Raw genomic sequence first — 19,841 nt, forward strand, 5'->3', positions numbered from 1 at the left:
GAGCCTTGCCCGAAAACTGCCTCAGCACGCACATCTTCATCTAGTCATGGAAACAAAACACATCTAACTGAAAACAGCAAGCTGCCCCTCGGAGGGCCGCTTCTGGCTCAGTGACATTTGCAAATAACAATGCATCTGAGGCGCGTGACGTGCAACAGTGTGAAGAACATGCGAGGGAAAGCTGGATCCAGTCACAGACTCCTGGTGTGAGCACGAAAGCAGCTAAACGGCTGAGGAGTGACATAATAAGAGGTTTACAAAATTACGCACGGGACAGAGAAGGCAGAGGAAAAAAAAGGGCTTTTCTCCGTTTCTCACGAGATAAGAACTCGTGGGTACTCAAGAAAATGAAAGCAGGAGGCTGAAAACAGATAAAAGGAAATACTTCTTCAATCAAAGAGTAATTAACACATGGAATTCACTGCTGCAGGAAGTGGTGACAGCTACAAGCTTCAAGAGGGAATTGGAGAAACAGATGGAGCAGTGGTTATTATTAGCCACAAGGTATAGATGCAACACACTGTCTGGGGCAGGGATGCTCTGCATTCTTGGTGCTTGGGGGGGGGGCACAGTGGGAGGGCTTCTGGAGTTCTGGCCCTGCTGGTGGACCTCCTGATGGCCCCTGGATTTTGGCCACTGCGTCACTGAGTGTTGGACTGGACGGGCCATTGTCCTGATCCAACGTGGCTTCTCTTACGTTCTTAAAACAGACAGGTATGTAATTGTCACACATGACACTGTCCATGCGGTTTGCTTGCTATTTCTTTGTGGGAAGTGCTGTCCATAAAGGAAATTCATTACATATGAAGAGGCCTAATTGTTAAGACACAACCTACAGAGACTCTCAATCGCTCAGCTGTCGTACAACAGCACCCTCTAGTGTTCAGAATAATGCATTATGCTTTCTGAGAGGTTTGCATTCTCAAATCTGGACCAAATAATTGTGATGTTAAGTACATACTCAGAAAAAATAAATAATAAATATTAAAATTATTATTCAATTTATTGTCTGCCACTTCCGGAACTGGCCAGTGGCAGGTTACAAATGTCCAGTAAAACCTCAATAAAACCCTATTAAAATAGACAGCAAAATTACAATAAAAACAGAACAACATGGCATTAAAACTTCCCCAACCTCCCCCCACTCCGCACCAGGGTCATGATGACAATTGACTGCTGAGTACATTAGGGGGGGGCGCAGATCTTCCTCGCTACCCCCAGCCTCAAGCGTAGACTTGGCGGAAGAGCTACATTTTGCAGGCCCTGCGGAATGCTGAAAGCTCCCGCAGGGCCCGCAACTCACCCGGGAGCTCATTCCACCAAGTCGGAGCCAGGACAGAAAATGCCCTGGCCCTGGTCGAGGCCAGGCGCGCTTCCCTGGGGCTGGGAATAATAAATTGTCACCCGCAGAACATAACTTGCTTGCTTCATTTAAAAAAACAGAATGCGGGCCCTGCTGGGGGTCCTCTTCCAAAGGGAGAGGCACAACGGTGTATGGTGACTTGAGTGACAGGCTAGGATCCAAGCCGGCATGCTGAGACCAGGTTCAAACCCCTGCTTTGCAGTGGAAGCTCACTGGGCAACTTTGGCCCAGCCACACAGTCTCAGCAGAACCTACCCTCGCAGTCGGGGTGCCGGCGGGAAAGCGAGTGCAGCAGGGGCTCAGGTGGCAGCAGCGACGTCCCTTGGCAAAAGACTACCCCCCCCCCAGGGCTCAGTAAAATTATCAAGCTTTGACCGGTCCCCGGTGATAAAAAGGTTGGGGACTACTAGTTTAGGGCACGGGGGGCCAAATTGCGGCTCTTCAGATGTCCATAGACAACAATTATTTATTTATTGAATTTCTATACCACCCTTCCCTTGTGGGCTCAGCACATGCTGGCAGGGACTCATGGTAGTTGTAGTCCATGGACATCTGGAGAGCCAGAGTTTGGCCACCCCTGGCTTTACAGGTTCATACCAAAACCTTGAACCTTGTCTGGTCTCCAATCTGGAGCCAACACAGCTGGCAGAACACTGGTGTCATACGCACCCTCCACTGGGTCCCTGTGAGAACCTGCCCTACCGCAGTTATGTTAGAGGAAGGGTAGTCAAACTGCGGCCCTCCAGATGTCCATGGACTACAATTCCCAGAAGCCCCTGCCAGCGAATGCTGGCAGGGGATTCTGGGAATTGTAGTCCATGGACATCTGGAGGGCCGCAGTTTGACTACCCCTGTGTTAGAGTTTAGTAGGTCTTTTGAGATGCAAAAGATTTTCAAGATAAATGTTTTTGAGAGTTGAAGTTCCCTTTGTCAGATGCAAATGTGCCCACGTGCTGCATCTAGGCTGTAGAACCAGAATCATCTCCAGACAAAGATTCACAACACTGAGAAGGAACTGCAAACAGCCGCCAGGTGAAGCCAACTGGCTGGCAAAAATACCTGGACATTCAACTAGAACGGTAGTGATATTGAGTAAACACGTAAGTGCCTCACCTGTTCGTTGGGGTATTAAAGCTAAAAGAAAGCAGCTGATTCCAGAACGGGTCGTTCTCCGAGATTGCCTCTGGCCCCGACAGTTTTTTTAAGTATTCGTTTTCGGGGAGCTCACTGATGCTGCTTCCGTTTGCGCCCATCTTCTTACTGTTTGGTACGCTCTCTTTATGGTTTCATGAAATCGAAGGAAATCCTAGAAAAGATAGAGGGCATTTAAAAACTGCTGCAAGCTCCACATACATACTGAGAAGAAGCGAACTGTACTTCCATGCCAAAAACTGCGCACCAAAGTAAATCTGGTGTACAAAAAAATCAGAATCCAGGAGCACCTTTAAGACCGACAAAGATTTAATCAAGGCGTGAGCTTTCGAGTGCACGCACCCTTCGTCAGACTGCTTGCACTGGAAAGCTCACGCCTTGATTAAATCTTTGTTGGTCTTAAAGGTGCTCCTGGACTCTGATTGTATTGTGCTACTTCAGACCAACACGGCTACTCGTTTGAATCTATCCTGGTGTACAAACAAAGTGAAAGAATGTAATAGGAAAATGAAACTGCCCTACAATTAAGGAATTTACAGGAAACAGAAAAGGAATGCACACAACATGCATTGGAGTCCTAACACAGTAACACCTTTTTAAGCCCTTTGACTTCAGCGGACTTTAGGACTGCACTGTAAAAAAAAATCCCTCCTGAATTTTCAAAGACGGAATATACATCCCATAATAAATAAACAAGCCAACAAAGCCGAAACCTTATGCACCTTTTTTGTTTTGTTAGCAAGGCTCACTGAACATAGGGGGACTAGGTCCAAGGAGATACGTATAGGATGAACCTCAAATTTCCAATTTAAGGAAAACAAGGGTTTTAGAATAGAAGGAGACCACCTTACAGCGTCATATTTCCTGATCACACCATATCATTCCAATATCTGTTGCCAAGCATACAACAGTTCCTATGTTCTCCCATGTTCTATGTAAACTGCCCTGAGACACAGGGGAAGGTGGTATATAAGTATAAATATGACAGATAGATGATGGACAGACAGACAAACAGACCTACAGGACAGCACATTTGTTGCTCAGTCTCAAAGAGCAGGTGTTGGAGACGTGGGTTCAAATCTCCCTTTTGCTATGGAAGCCTGTTATGGGGCACTGGGCCATTTGCAAACATTCAGGCTAGCCAATACAGCAATGTCAGCCTGACCTACCTCGCAGGGTTGTGGTGAGCATACAATGGAGGAGAGGAGAACAGTGTAAGCCACTCTGAATCCTGATAAGGGGGGAAATAAAAAGTGAATAAGCACTGACAAAAACAGAATTATTTACTTAATTTATACCCCACCTTTCTCCCCAATAGAACCCACTGCTGACTTACATCGTTCTCCTCATCTACACTGTATCCGCTCCACAACCCCGCAAGGTAGGTCAGGCTGAGAAGGTGGCTGGCCCAAGGCCACCTTGCAAGTGGAGACTTGAACCTGGAGGTCTCAAATCCTAGTCCGACACTCTAACCACTACACTACACCGCCTCTCCTCTCATACTAATTATTGTAAGAATTATGATTATTTACAGATTTCTAGGCCGCCCCTAACAACACAGCCATCTCGGGGCAGTTCACAACAGAACAATTAAAATGATTGAAACCATTATTATAAAGATGAATGAATAATGCTGTCCATCAGGCAGGCAGCTGGCGATGTCCCCATAATTCTTCTCGCTGGTGTGAACCAGAGCCATTGAATAGCAGCAGGGGAGGCCCACTATTAGTCGTATGAAAAAAGGGAATACAAGAACTCAGCTAAGGTAAAGATAAAGGTAAAGGTATCCCCTGTGCAAGCACCGAGTCATGTCTGACCCTTGGGGTGACGCTCTCCAGCGTTTTCATGGCAGACTCAATACGGGGTGGTTTGCCAGTGCCTTCCCCAGTCATTACCGTTTACCCCCCAGCAGCAAGCTGGGTACTCATTTTACCGACCTCGGAAGGATGGAAGGCTGAGTCAACCTTGAGCCGGCTGCTGGGATTGAACTCCCAGCCTCATGGGCAGAGCTTTCAGATGGCTGCCTTACCACTCTGCGCCACAAGAGGCTCTAGAACTCAGCTAAAAGCACCCGTTAATCTCAAGCCAGTGGCCCCGCCTGGCATGATGTCATAAAATCACTGTTAGAAGGGACCCCCAGGGCCATCTAGTCCAATCCTCTGCAGAATGAAGGAAACTCACAACCAGTGACCCCAATTCCATGCCCAGGCGATGTCTGCGGTGCTGATATTTTGCTGTGGGGCAGAGAAGCAGGCAGCACTGAGCCTGGCAGCCTGAATTGTCGCCAGGACCCAAAGAGGCATCTTGAGGTTAACACGGATCTAATGAGATATTTTATTTTCTCCCCGCTTTGGACATGACACACCCATGCATCCAGGCCAGGTCACAAGTTACTAATGAAGGCTGCACTTCTTCCAACCGCGGCTGGCTCAGAGGCACGGGCGGAGGTTGCCCTGAAAGAAACTTAAGCCCCAAGTCTGCTTGGCATGCAGAACGAATGACGGGCTTCTGTGGATCCTGCCTTCTGACTTAATATGCAAAGGGCAGAGAGGGAGACCGCCATCTTGTTCAGAGAAGGCACACTTCAAACCAGGTTAACGCTGTTTTGCCAGATCCAAATACTCTGCCTTTTCACCGCAGAGCAGTCCTTGGTTCTCTAAACCAGCTTGCTGTCCTGGTTAGGAGTGTGGACTTCTAATCCAGCGAGCTGGGTTTGATTCCACGCTCCCCCACATGCAGCCAGCTGGTGGCCTTGGACCAGTCACGGTTCTCTTAGAGTTGTTCTGACTCAGCAGTTCTGTCAGAGCTCTCTCAGCCTCACCTCCCTCACAGGGTATCTGTGGTGGGGAGAGGAAAGTGAAGGCAACTGTAAGCTGCTTTGAGACTCCTTCGGGTACAGAAAAGTGGCATAATCTCAGGGCTCTCTCAGCCTCACCTCCCTCTCAGGGTGTCTGTGGTGGAGAGAGGAAAGGGAAGGCGAATGTAAGCCGCTTTGAGACTCCTTCAGGTAGAGAAAAGCGGCATATGAGAACCAACTCTTCTTCCTCTTTAGTAATCTCAGGGCTCTCTCAGCCTCATCTACCTCACAGGGTGTCTGTTGTGGGGAGAGGAAAGGGAAGGTGGATGTAAGCCCTTTTGAGACTCCTTCGGGTAGAGAAAAGCAGCATACGAGAACCAACTCTTCTTCTTCTTCTAAAGAGGAGCCAACAGCCTGTATTCCTAGCTGTCAATTATAACTACTTTAACCTACGGGAAGAGAGCACAAACTTATCAGATCTAATTGGAATCGAAGGAAACGTGTGGACTGAAAACGGAAACAGATGGAGATCGTACAGTTAACCTTGCCCATCAATCTAATCGCCACTCCTCAGAGACAGGCGAACTTTTGGCAAGATGAGCTTGCATCCCACACACACACACACACACACACTCAGGAGTCTGCCCAGTGAACAGAGACAGGTTCACTTCCAAGTAAACATGTACAGAGACAGAGAGAGAAATATAGAGAGAAAAAGAGGGAGAAGAAGTCAGATATATAGAAGGAGAGATGCCGAAAGAGTTAGAAAAGAAAGAGAGAGAAAGTGGGGAAGGGCTGGCATGGAGACTCCCAGGCTGGCCAGGGCTTTTCGTGTCTGGAGAGCCTGGAAAAGGCAGAGGCAGACAGCCCTCCCGGGCGCTCTTCCCAGCCCATGGGGGAGTGGAGCCAGTCCCCCCTTGCACTCAACCACAGGACTGGAAGCAGGGAGCGGAGCCTGCCCCCACCCTCGCACTAACCCACCGGCAGGGAAGTGCTCCCGCGGCTCGTGTGGGAGTGGAGCCAGCCCTCCTCACCCCATCATCCCATAGGGGCTGGGAAATGCTCCTGCGGCCTCCGTAAGGCCGCAGGAGTGCTTCCCGGGCCGTGGGGGAGTAAAGCCAGCCCTACTCACACTGCACTCCTCCAGGGCCCGGGAAAGGCTCCAGCATCCTTTGCCCCTTGTCCTCCCTCCCCCCTGGGTGGGAAACAGGGCTTGGTGGACCTGGGAGCCTCGTGGACGCCCACCTTCGTCCTCGGCGATGCCTCAGGTATAAAATGGTGTTAAGTGGTGTTGCTGGGTTTGTGAGGGCGGGCCTGAGGGGGTGGGACAATCAGACTGGCCCCTGGGACCAGAAGCAAAGTCCAGACAGGCCCCGGACAGTCTCCGCCCAGGAGGCTGTTTCCCAAATATTATTTGAGCCAATTGTTAAAGATGTATTATTGCTATGGAACTCTTTCCAGAAAACTGTTAGATAAATTCCTGCACCCCACCTTGGAAACCGGTATGTGTATGAAGGGCCCAGTCGATGTTACTGTTTCACTGGCTGCAACCAAAAGCCTGGTGGAAAAGTTGTTCTCAGATATGCAGGCCCTGGACCACAAATATTATACATTTCATCTGAGATGCAACTGAAATTTCTAAAAAGTAGAAGCTTTAATTCGATGTTCAACAAATCCTAGGTCACCCCACCTCCTGAACTTCCACTCCTTACAAGGATTTTATTGTAGCATCTATCAACAGTTCTCAAGGGTTAAGGACATAAGAAGAGTCTTGCTGAATTGGACCAGTGGTCCATCTAGTACAGCACCCTGTCTCACACAGTGACCTACCAGTTCCTCTGGAAAGGGCATAAAGACTGAGACCTGCGGGCTTTAGTGGTTGAACACCTATGAATATGGTGGTTTACCTCAGTCATCATGGCTAATAGCCACTGATAGCCCTATTCTCCATGAATATATCTAATCCCCATTTAAAGATGACAAGAAGAATATAACTAACTAACACAGCTAACCCAAGAGACCCAGCTTGGTGTAGTGGTGAAAAGTAGTAGCCTCTAATCTGGAGAACCGGGTCTGATTCCCCAATCCTCCACTTGCAGCCAGAGGCAGTCACAGTTCTCTCAGAGGTCTCTCAGCCTCACTGTGAGGGAAAGAGTTTATATAACCGGAAAATAGTTATTATTTTAACTAGCAAGAAAGCCCATTGCAAGCAGGAATGCAAAGGGCACTAGGACCCAGGGGACACGAGGAGGTGCAGCTCTCTCTCTCCCTCTGGCTGCATGTCTCCTTGCTGCTTGCTGCTTGCTCCTTGCTGCTATGCCTCCTGCCTTGCAGCAGGAGGCATAGCAGGTAATCAAGGCTCGTTCTTAGGAGGGAAGGAGGGCTGGTGTGCAGTTTGGGACCGCTCTCTGTCCCTCGCAGCAGGGGCGGCTCTCTCTGTGTCTCTCTCTGCCTCCCTCGCAGCAGGAGCGATAGGAGGGAATGAGGGCTCGTGTTTGGTCTGGCAGGGCTCTGTGTGTCTCTCTCTGTCTCTGCCGCGTCTGAGAGGAATGTGGCTAGTGTCCAGGGAGGGAGGGAGGGAGGGAGCTGTAGGGGCAGAGCCAATCAGGGTGCATCTTGTGTTGCTGGCTGCACCCTGATTGGCCCTATTCCAACTTGGACAGCCAGATACGTTCCACCCTCCAGGCTGTTTCACAAATATTATTACCTTTTTTTATATTACCTTTTTTCAACTCTTCACTCTCCTTAATTTCTGCTAGTGCTCTACAATGCACCATTTGGAACCCTGTGCCTTTCTTTTATGACTGCAAACCACAAGATACCGTGTCCTAAAATGTGTAGTGTAGAAAACAAACATTAACCCTGCCCAAACAAGCTTCTTACCAGTAATTTTCAGTGTGTCTGGCTGAGAGAACTCAAGCACTCCTTTAGAGAAGAATGCAGGAACTTCTGCAAAAAAAAAAAAAAGCAAAAGAAATACTTTTATTTGTTTGTAGCCCGTTTTTCAAACCAAAACAATCCAGCAACAATACCAAGACTTTCAAGGGGTATTCTCAAACAGGGTATTCATACCTACAGAGGCAGTCTTCACGGAACATGTCATATGGAAATACTAGAAAGTTAATGAGTAACATCTCCTTATTCACAGCTATATCCTGCTTCACGGCAAACACACCCCCTCAAGCTGCTGATATGCACTAGTCAAATAACTTTCCCCCAAACTAGGAAGGGATCTAGGAAATGAATTAAAAGCCACATTTAGCCACATTTCTTCTTCTCATCCTCTCTGATTTTTTCCCTCATCTAATACTATCCTCTTTCCTGCTGTCTCAAGGATGCCAGCCTCCAGGTGGGACCTGGGGATCCCCTGTAATTACAGCTCATATCCAGATCAGTTCCCTCTGCAGGGAAAATGGATTTGATGGTAGTGTACCCCACTGAAGTCCATCTCCTTCCCAAGCACAATCTCCAAATCTCCAAGAGATTCCTAACCTGGATCTGGCAACCCTATCCATCCCCACCACTCCCTGTCAGGGGCCAGGGGAACCTGCCGACCCTATTCAGACTCCATTCCTCTTCCACACACACACACCCTGCCTTCTGCTCCATTCCTCACCTGCCCCTGCACCCCATGAAGCTAACCTGGCACCACTACCTTAATGTCAAACATCAATATGGAAGCCTATAGCAACTCTAAAGAAGACCGCTTGGCTTCAACCAGGGCCAGAGCCTTCTCTGTCCTGGCCCCCATCTGGTGGAATGAGCTCCCAGAGGATATCAGGACCCTAACAGAACTAAAACAGTTCCACAGGGCCTGCAAAAGGGAGCTCTTCTTCCAGGCATGTACCCGTTCTGAACCTTGGTCCTGTTTGAAATGATGTAGACCTGTTACCCTCTGTTATAGTTGCTGATGTTCATGTCACTATTGCTGCAGTTCATTCATATGTTATTTAGAAGCTAAGTCCCATGTATTGTTTACGTTCCAGGTAAACTGCCCTCAGGGGAGGGTGGTATCTAAGTATATACAACAACTCAGCTGGCTCCCACCTGAATTCTGGATCAAGCTTAAGGTTTTGGTTCTTACCTTCAAGGCCCAGTGTCTGGGCCCAGTGTACCTGAGCGACCGTCTCTCTGCCTATACCCCCAAAAGAGCTTTATGCTCCATCACTGCCAACTGGTTAGTGATCCCTGGTCCCAAGCAAGCATGTTGGTCCTCAACAAGGGCCAGAGCTTTTTCTGTCCTGGTCTCCACCTGGTGGAACGAGCTCCCAGAGGAGATCAGGGTCCTGCCTGAACTCCCACAATTCCACAGGACCTGCAAAAGGGAGCTCCTCCACCAGGCATTTGCCTGAGACTGACCAAACCCAACAACATCCATAGGTCCCCCTCAGACATCTCCTCCATGGCCTGAACCATTCTGACATCTCGGGGGGGGGGGGAGCTTTAGCTAAGTTGCCGTTCCTATTGTAGTGTTGATTAAGACCACTGAAATTGTGTTGTTCAAAACCAGTGTGAATTATTGTTTTGACTATGTTATATGTTAGACCGCTCCGTGTAGCCTCCCCTGAGCTATATGGAAGGGCGGCATAAAATTCAAATTCAAATAAAATAAAATAAAAAATAAAATGCCATCCTAATTTTTCTTCTTTGTGCACAGACTTCATTCCAAATTGTGAATGGGAGTGTTACTCCAAAAGCAGTTTTTAACCAATTGAATTATTTTTTTTGCATGGTGGCAGTGTTCCCCTAGTTATAGGACCCCTAAACTGTAGCCATGACGGATCCTGTTGATCCACCCTAGCCTTGGGATTTTATACCCTTCCCCACAATCTAATTTACGTCACGCTAATCTCAACCAACAAACAGACATTCAGTGTTTCCTAATGACTGTACTTCAGAATTCATGTTCACAGGTATCAATGGTTTCTATTTACCACACAGGTACCACTGGGACACTGCTTACATAACCAGGACAATTACTCTTCTACAGACTGCTATAGCTATCCATATTTCCACCCTGAAAAGCATCCATCATCTCAGCATCAGAAAACAAAACCTGGAAAATTCCAGGCTGCTATTTCAGCACTACCAGTTTTGGCACCCAAAATACAAGCCTGGAGTGGAAGAAGGCAGCACAGTGCTCCCTGCTTGTTAAGCAGATTTCTGGCATTTTTATTGAGGAGACCCACATGATACTCTGAAAAATGTAGATTAGTTCCATAGGCACAGTCGCTAGAACAGTGGTTCTCAACCTGGGGGTCGAACGGGGGTTGTGGCAGAGTGAGCAAATCAGTGATTCCTGAAAATCAATTTTGTCCAAGGGAGCGTGCCTGCACAAAAAAGCTCATGCTTTGAATAAAACTTTGTTGGTCTTAAAGGTGCCCCGGTCTCAATTTTTGTTCTTCCAAATCATTGGTTTTTGTTACTCGCTTCGTACCCCGCCCTTCTCTCCAAGGGGGTCCCAAAGTGGCCGACATCGCTCCTCTCCCATTTCATCCACACAACAGCCTTGCAGGGTAAATCGAGATAGAGCGTTTGTCTGTCTAGAACAGTGGAAAAGAGCGAGATCGGCATGGTGGGACAAGAGGCAGAACTGAACAGAGAAACCCTGGGAAAAAAACAATTTCTATACAATCATGAACAATGGATCTTCACGCCATTGGTCAGTTTCGGTTTAATGTCTGTGAAAGAACCATTGCATAATTGTATGGTTGGGGGTCACCACAACATGAGGAACTGTATTAAAGGGTCGCGGCATTGGGAAGGTTGAGAACCACTGATCTAGAAACTGCCGCCTCAGCCAGTGAACCCTCAAGGTCAGGAGGGTCAACTGCAAAACTAGGTTGACATCACACATCACCAACACTGTGGCAGCATCACAGGGCTAGTGCACACATGTTGCATGCGCCAGGATGGGAACGATGCTTAGGGTTTTGGGGTAACTCCGCCAGCAGGGCCATCCTGCTAGTTGCCACGTTTTCCAATTTATCACTACACCACAAAGTATGTTTACAGCTCTGCTGTGTAACTTCTGTTTACTTAATACCTCTAATGTTCAGCCTTCTGACTGCACCACTTTTTCAGATACCTTGAACTGACACTGCATTTCCACAGGATTGCAAACACACTGAAAATGAGGCAATCCACCAGATTGATTAAGTCCTTTTCACTGCCAAGCTGAGAGAGAGAACATTTGCCTGCATTCTCCATTAATTTTTTAATTTAATTTCTCTAACCAGTTTACAAACAAGGTCAATTTCGTGGTTGCCTTCCCTTCGGGCTGCCGTTAGGATAGTCCAAACACGTAAGCCAGAGCTTGCTTTTGTTTTATGCATTTCGGTTGACTAAAGATGCATCTCCATATTCCATACATTTCTGCTCTCCCAGAACTGGCCTAGATCCTTATGTACATTTACAAGCTACTTTCTCTGAAGCTACCGCAACACTCAAATGGAAAAAGATGCAGCCTACGGCAAGAAGGGATCTCGACCCTCTCAAAAGTTAACAAAATCAATTTTACTTTCAGCTACAAAACTGTGCGAGTTGAAAGAGAGCAGCTGTCTCAAAACTTTGTCCCTATCTGTGGTCCGCTCACTGCCATCTGTCACAAGCTAGGCAGACGTGTGACAACTGACTTCCTAGCCATAATCAGAAATCATTAGTTTAAAACTTAAATCTATCAGCAGATGCCTTCTAGAACAAGTACAAGTACGGTACACAAGACACTCAGTGTGGTGTAGTGTTTAAGAGTGGTAGCTTCTAATCTGGCGAGCCAGGTTTGATTCCCTGCTCCTCCACATGCAGCCAGCTGGGTGACATTAGGTGAGTCACAGTCCTGAGAGTGTTGTTCTCACAAAACAAGTTCTGTCAAGAGGTCTCTCAGCCCCACCTACCTCACAGGGAGTAGTGGGGAGAGGAAAGGAAGGCGATTATAAGCTGCTTTGAGACTCCTACGGGCAGTGAAATCTGGGTATAAAAACCTACTTTTCCAGCACACCTATGAAATATTTTCGGACACACACACAAAGGGGCTGTAAAATTCTAAACAAATACAGCTATCTCGGTTTCTCGTTCTGCCACGGAAGCACACTGGGTGATCTGAGGCCGGTCACACATTCACAGCTTAACCTACCTCACAGGGCTGTTGTGAGGATAAAAAGGAGGCAGGGGAAACAATGTAATCTGCTTTAAGTCCCCAGTGGGGAGAACGGGGTATAGATGAAGTGAATAAATCTCATATAACCTCGCCTCACTAATTTCAGCAAACAGATTCAGGCGGGCAGCCCTGTTGTTCTGAATCAACAGAACCAAGTATGAATCCAGTGGCACCTTTAAGACCAACAATTTTGCTCTGGATGTAGGTTTTTGTGTGCATGCACCGATAAGCTCATATCCAGAATTTAACTCTGTTGTTCTTAATGGTGCTGCTGGACTCAAATTTTGTTCTCTTTCAGCAAAGTGATTTTGAGCATATCAATTAAAGAAATATGTTACAATGGAAATAATTTGTTGCTGATTTTACCTTTTGGTTCACTGGTCATTTCCACCCTCGTCACTGCAAATCCTGCCAGAAGGGCACGACCTGAACTTCTGGGCTTTTGAAGATTACAAACACCACCGCACTTCCCAGTAATCAGAAATGCGTACTCTTCCCTCCATTATGAAAACTCCACTAAAAGCCTCTCTGCATAATCCAAAAAAAGTCTACCCCAACTCCACTTTATATCTAGCATTATCGCTGTTTAAACTCCCATCTGGTTACAGCAACTACATAGTACATTGCCTCTGTGTAAGAAAGGATAACAGCCCAGCCAATGTGATACCGGAAAGTACTGTGAAATCCGAAATGACATGGCAATCCCTATGGGGTTTTCAAGCAAAAGACATACAAGAGGTGGCTTGCCATTGATTGCCTCTGTGAAGCCACCCTGGGATTCCTTGGTAGTCCCCCATCCAAGCACGAACCAGGGCCAACCCTGCCCAGCTTCTCAGATCTGATGACACTGAGCTAGCCTGGGTCATGCAGGTTGGTGTGGATACATATTGGTAGGTGCTGTCGAGTTTGACCCAACTTATGGGAAGAAGAAGAAGAAGAGTTGGTTCTTATATGCCACTTTTCTCTACCCAAAGGAGTCTCAAAGCGGCTTACAGTCGCCTTCCCATTCCTCTCCCCACAACAGACCCCCTGTGAGGGAGGTGAGGCTGAGAGAGCCCTGATATTACTGAAGAAGAACAAGAGTTGGTCCTTATATGACGCTTTTCCCTACCCGAAGGAGGCTCAAAGCGGCTTACAGTCGCGTTCCCATTCCTCTCCTCACAACAGACACTTTGTGAGGTGGATGATGCTGAGAGAGCCCTGATATCACTGCCTGGTCAGAACAGCTTTATCAGTGCTGTGGCGAGCCCAAGGTCACCCAGCTGGCTGCAGGTGGGGGAGTGCTGAATCGAACCTGGCATGCCAGATTAGAAGTCCGCACTACTAACCACTACACCAAACTAGCTCTACTACACCAAACTGCCCTATAGGATCTATGGGGATTCCATAGGACAGCGGTGGCCAAACTGCGGCTCTCCTGATGTCCGCGGACTACAATTCCCATGCTGGCAGGGGCTCATGGTAAATGCAGCCCATGGACATCTGCAGAGCCACTGTTTGGCCACCCCACCATAGGATTTTCAAGTCAAGAGATGAACAGATGTGGTTTGCCATTGATTGCCTCTGCGTAGCAGCCCTGGAATTCCTTCCTGGCCTCCCATCCAAGTACTAAGTGGGGCCAACTCTGCTTAGCTTCCCAGATTGGGAAAACAGCCAAAGGACTACTAAGAACGTGTTTCTTTATAAAATAATCCTGAGCAACAAGCATGCTGGCAATACAAAGGGTCATAAATACAATGACATCTGTCATACTTTAAAAAAAGAAAGAAAAGTATTAGGGGGAAAACAACCAGATGACAGGTGGCCATAGCAATACATCCACCCACCAAATGTTATTCTGTATTCTTACATCCACTACAACCACCTAAGGAATTTCTGTTCATAATGTTTTACCCAGCTTTTCCTCCAAATAACTCAAATGGACGCCGATAGTTTCACACAATTTTACTTCCAAAAACAACCTGAAAGGAAACGCTGGGATAAACGCTGGTGCAAGAAAAACTTCAGAGATCCTCCAGGGTAGAAAAGAGCATGAGTCCAGTAGCACCTTAAAGACTAACACATTTGAGCAGGGAATTAGTTTTTGTGAGCCACTGTTCACTTTTTCAGATACATGAGAGCCACAAATTTTCTTTGTCTTTACGGTGCTACTGGACTCTCAGTCTTTTCGACTACAGATAGACTAACCTGGAAGCACTTTTACGCTCTGCAAGGCTTCTTGTCCCCTTTTCACCATGAATGGAATAAATTTGTACAAAGACATTAACATAGTGCTTGATTGACACAGGTCACAGAATTGGCTTGCCATAGCACAGAACTCCAATTTCAAAAGCTGTGATCACATAACTCAAAGGACAAGTCACCCTGCTTTATTTTCATACAAACTTGTGAATGAGGAAATGCACATACTGTCATGCCAGTGTACTTTTCCATGCACCTATAAGCACACTAGCAACCGGCCTTCTGACACATGTACTGAAATTAACAAACTGTTTTGCAATATAAAACATACATGCCTCTATACACAAGAATGGACGAGTGTGTAAAACACCTTGGAAGTTATAACTCCTTCTACAACTGTTATATGTCTATACATTTTTGCTGCACTGTTAAACATACTGCATTGCTGATGCTGTGTAATCTGCCTTGGGTCCAGGTGAGTAACGTGGGCCATAAATAGCTAACCTGTGCATTTTAAATGCTGTTTTAATATTTAAACATTTGTTGTTTTAAGGCCTTGGGAGCCCTATCCGGGTAGGAAATTAGGAAATAAAATGAATAAACATGTCAGCCCACTTTTTGTACTTCCTTCTCTCTTGTTAAATGGTTTCAACTTGTGACTGAAGTAAACCATGACAATACCGAGGCCCAATTCATGGCACAATCGTTAACATTTTCTTCCTGTATGAACCAAATATAACCACAGTAGCCATTCTGAACGCCAAGGGCTGCTATACATACAACTGGCTGCAGCATTTTTTAAAAATAGCTTGTTGTGACTGGTTATCTGTGCTCACGATGAGGAGGCTCTGTGTAGCTTATTGGCACTGCACACAGGTAGTTTCAGATTCCATCCTAGGTTTCTCTGCTGTCAAAAAGATCTGCAGTACCCTGGACTCTGCATAATGGGACTGCCTTTTTATGGTTTTTATAAGAGATCAAGCCACAGGGTCATACCTTCCCTTTCCTCTGGGACAGATTCCCTCAACCCTGGTTAAACATTGGGAAGAATGTAACTAACCAGGGTATACAAAGAGACCCGGACACGAGGTCACCTATAACTGCAGAGCTCAGAAAAGTGAATGTAATTCTGAAATTCCTCTTGCGTGCTCCAGTGTTTGAGAGCAATTACCATAATCAAGACTAAGATTACGGCAGTGATAACAGTTACTCTGTTCAGGAACCGTTACATAAGTCCGGCTCTCTCCCCAGACTGATATATTTCTAGGCATGCTGGGCAAAGAGTCAAAAGGGGCCATACAGGCTATCTAGCCGAACCCCTCGCTCAGTGCAGGATCGGCCTAAAGCATCTGTGATCAAGTAGCATTTGGGAAAGTAGCATATCTGACGAGCCACCTGTCACCCACCTTCTATTATGCTCAACTTGATTCAGCACCCTCCTATTCTACGTTCACTTGGTGACAACAGTCAGGGCAATTACTTAAGCCAGGGGGAAATCGACCTGGCATTCTTCACCTCACAAGTGAGCCTGGTCTCTGGACAGCGGTGACCCACGAAAGCTCAAGCCCTGTCCCCTAGACTTTAAAGCAGTGGTTCTCAACCTGGGGGTCCAGACCCCTTTGGAGGTCAAACAACCCTTTCACAGGGGTCGTGGCAGGGCAAGCAGCTTGGCTGAGGGGGGCACCATCCACACAACAGCCTTGTGGGGTAGATTGAGATAGAGCATTCGTCTGTCTGGAGCAGCGGAAAAGAGCGAGATCAGCATGGTGGGACAAGAGGCAGAACTGAACTAAGAAACCCTGGGAAAAAACTAATTTATATACAATCCTAAACAATGGATCTTCACGCCATTGGTCAGTTTTGGTTTAATTTATGTGGAAGAACACTTGCATAATTTTATGGTTGGGGGTCACCACAGCATGAGGAACTGAACTAAAGGGTCACGGCATTAGGAAAGTTGAGAACCATTGCTTTAACGTGCCCCTGGATGCTTACTCTTTTCTTCCGCCACAAATTCTGTTAGTCTTGAAGGTGCTCCTGGACTCTGGCTTTTTTCTTCTGAAGAAGTGAGCAGCGCCTCACGAAAGCTCCTCTCCTGCCACAGATTTGTTGGGTCTTTAAAAGTGCTCTTGGACGCTTTCCCTTTTCTAACGAAGAAGCAAATAGTGACTCCCAAAAGCTGCTCCTCTGCCACAAATTAGGGACATGAGATTTAAATGTTTCACGCATAAGCTCTAGGGAGGGGTCTGTCGGAGCACTTTATTATTTTAAATGCTGAAACTAGTTTTAATTGATTATGTTGTAACTATGAATGTACAGGCTTCTCTATGTTGTTAACTGCCCCAAGATTGCTACTAGATACTACAAACCAGGGGTAGTCAAACTGTGGCCCTCCAGATGTCCATGGACTACAATTCCCATGAGCCCCTGCCATGGACATCTGGAGGGCCACAGTTTGACTACCCCTGCTACAACCCATCAAACAAATAAATTTAGTTAGTCTTGAAGGTGCTCTGACTCCTCTGCTGCAAAATGAGCCTACAGTGACATTAATACTGAATATTTGTTCAGATTCTCAGGTCTGGCCTAATAAGAGGCACTGCAGCAGGCTCGAAGCCAGGGACACAAAACCCCACGGGATTGATTACATTAATGGCAAAGACAGTGTAGCTGTTATACGCACCCCACCTCTAAAGTGAAAGCCCATCCTGCCCATTAACCACTGCTGGTGGAAAGTGCTATCAGGACACAGCTGACTTCCGTCAACCTCACGGCTGCTCTGCCCTCCCTTCAGCCACACAGTGAATATCAAATCATAGAATCAGAGTTGGAAGGGATCTCCAAGGTCATCTAGTCCAGCCCCCTGCAGAATGCAGGAACACACAACTACCTGCCCACCCACCGTGACCCCAATTTCATGCCCAAGTGATCCCCATCCCACACTGGCAATTCCCACAGCTGGCATATCCTTTCCTGTCCGCCCACTCACAATCTGCCTAAGTTCATAAAATCAGCATTTCTGTCAGATGACTATTTAGGCCTCTGCTTAAAAACTTCCTTGGAGGTTTCCCGTGCTAATACTAGCCAGGACTGACCCTACTTAAGTTCTGAGATCTAATACAACTGCACTAGCCTGGGCTATTCAGGGCAAGGACATTAGCCACAACACACCAAACACACCCTTTAAGAAACCAGTGGGGCTCCGAAGCACCTGTCATTCATCAGTACCCATATGCAAGATTCTGTATACACATTAACAAATCCAGGTTCACTACCCCAGAGATAGGACACACCTCACTTTGCTTTAAAGGAGGGAATATCATTTAAATACTACCACAACACACATTCAGCTGTCTTACACTGAGTTGGACCACTGGTTTATCAAGGTGAGGATCTCAGTGGCAGCAGCTCTCCAGGGTCACAGGGAGCAACCCTTCACATCACTTCTTGACTGGTCCTTTAAAATGGAAATGCCAAGGATTGAACTGGGTCCTTCTGCAAGAGCACGGGCTCAAGAGTATTGAAAAAAAAGGCTATTCCATTAACATTCTTAGTGTGGCCTACTTTTGAGTATGCATGTCATGGGCTATCTGGTACATCAGGGTATAAAAGACTAGGCAAGCTGCAAATGATTGGAGGGGACTTCTATTCACCCCCTTTCTAATCCCTGTTTCATGCTACCACAAGAGAAGCAGCACACAGTAACAATTACATTGTATGATTAGGACCTGGGACACCTGGGTTCAAATCTCCATGAGACTCATGGGGTGATCATCAGCCAGTCACTCCCTCTGATCTACCTCTCAGGGCTGTTGTGGAAGGGAGCAATCAAAAAGCCAGCACCACAGACACTCTGAGCTTACTGGAGGAAGGGCAGGATAAGAATGTGCTCTCTGTTTATTTATAGCTTATTTATACATGTTAGAATTTTCATCGATTGCAATCATAGTTTTAGAAAAATGCAATTAAAAAATCAACCAGAATGCACTGATCTCCTACTATAAGGTACAAACAGGTAAAGGGAAGGGCTTACAGGAGAGGGTTTAAACTGGCCAAACTGTGGCTCTCTAGATGTCCAGGGATTACATGCTGCTGGCGGGGGCTCGTGGGAATTGTAAACCACAGACATGGTGGCTAGAGAGCCACTGTATGGCAGTTTCCAACAGCACTAGTTGAATTTTAAATCCCAAATTTCAAACAGTATTGTATTTAATGAGGAACTGTGCCTGCACATGAAAGCTCACACCTTGAATAAAACTTTGCTGATCTTAAAGGTGCCATGGGACTCAAATTTTTATTGCAAGCCACCCTGAGCCCCTTTGGGGAATGGCGGGACAGAAGTCAAGGGACAATAAATATATAATATAAATAACAATGATCTGCCTTGTTCTTTTTTTAAAAGGTTAAGGAAGGAATAACCCCCAATAGGCCACTGGGGTAAATATCTATGGGGCGAATATGGGAGTTCCCCCCCACTTCCCTTAACCCCAAGCCCCTCTAGCCCCCCCACATCGTCATGGTTACCACTGCCCCTCCTCCTCACCTCTCTCTGTCAATCATCCTCCTGCCCCAACCCCTCCAATACCCTGCCTCCCCACCATAACTGTGCCCCACTCTCCCCACACACAGGTTCCAAAAGACCCCCATGAGACCCCCACAGAGCAGGGCGGGGGCGACTCACCCAGCTCCAGCTGCCCCTCAGGAAGGGGGGCGACACACCTTCCCCTCCCCCCCCCTCCCGCACGGGACGCGCGCGCCGCCGGCTTCTCTTCCTCAGGACTCGGGAGGGAAGGGAGGGAGAGCGCGCGCCCGGGCGCACGCGCACTGCCGCCTTCCCGCGCGCCCGACTCCCCCTCCTTAGCGCTTCACGCCAACCGCTTCCATCTTTCCACGTCGTCGCAACTTTCCATCCTGCTCCGAAATGGGAAAGGAGGGAGGGGGCGGGAGGCGGCGTCACGTGCCCCGTCTGGTCTCCGCTGGCCTCGCCCCCCCTTGCTCGCGTCCGCGCGACGGGAGTGGGTCTCTCTCGTTTGGGCTCTGAGCGCTTCCCGAAAGGCATGCCGGGAAATGTAGTCTGGGGAAATAAGCCTGTGGGAGCGGGGCAGCGCGGGGGTTCTTTTGCACCGTTTTTGTTTTTAAGTATCCCAGCCTGAATCTGGCAACCCTATTGGCATAATGCACGTTAACCCATG

At 47.4% G+C, this 19,841-nt stretch overlaps 1 protein-coding gene across 4 annotated transcripts in view; it reads right to left on the bottom strand.

The window, feature by feature from the left end:
• DYM (dymeclin) overlaps positions 1-19,640 on the bottom strand; it is a 231,024-nt gene extending 211,384 nt beyond the window's left edge. The window contains exons 1-4 of one of the 4 annotated variants that reach the window (XM_077346761.1): positions 19,331-19,640; positions 8,196-8,261; positions 3,685-3,746; positions 2,477-2,669 (exon numbers count right to left, since the gene is read on the bottom strand). In XM_077346761.1, coding sequence (XP_077202876.1) covers positions 2,477-2,616 — 140 coding nt within the window. In that variant the 5' untranslated portion in view covers positions 2,617-2,669; positions 3,685-3,746; positions 8,196-8,261; positions 19,331-19,640. Of the gene's footprint in view, positions 1-2,476; positions 2,670-3,684; positions 3,747-8,195; positions 8,262-16,644; positions 16,664-19,330 lie in introns of those variants that run through there. The other 3 variants (XM_077346758.1, XM_077346762.1, XM_077346759.1) reach the window with 3 other exon arrangements.
• Between the last annotated feature and the right edge of the window lie 201 nt (positions 19,641-19,841).

The sequence above is a fragment of the Paroedura picta genome, chromosome 7 (assembly GCF_049243985.1).
Source record: "Paroedura picta isolate Pp20150507F chromosome 7, Ppicta_v3.0, whole genome shotgun sequence".
Lineage (NCBI taxonomy): Eukaryota > Metazoa > Chordata > Lepidosauria > Squamata > Gekkonidae > Paroedura > Paroedura picta.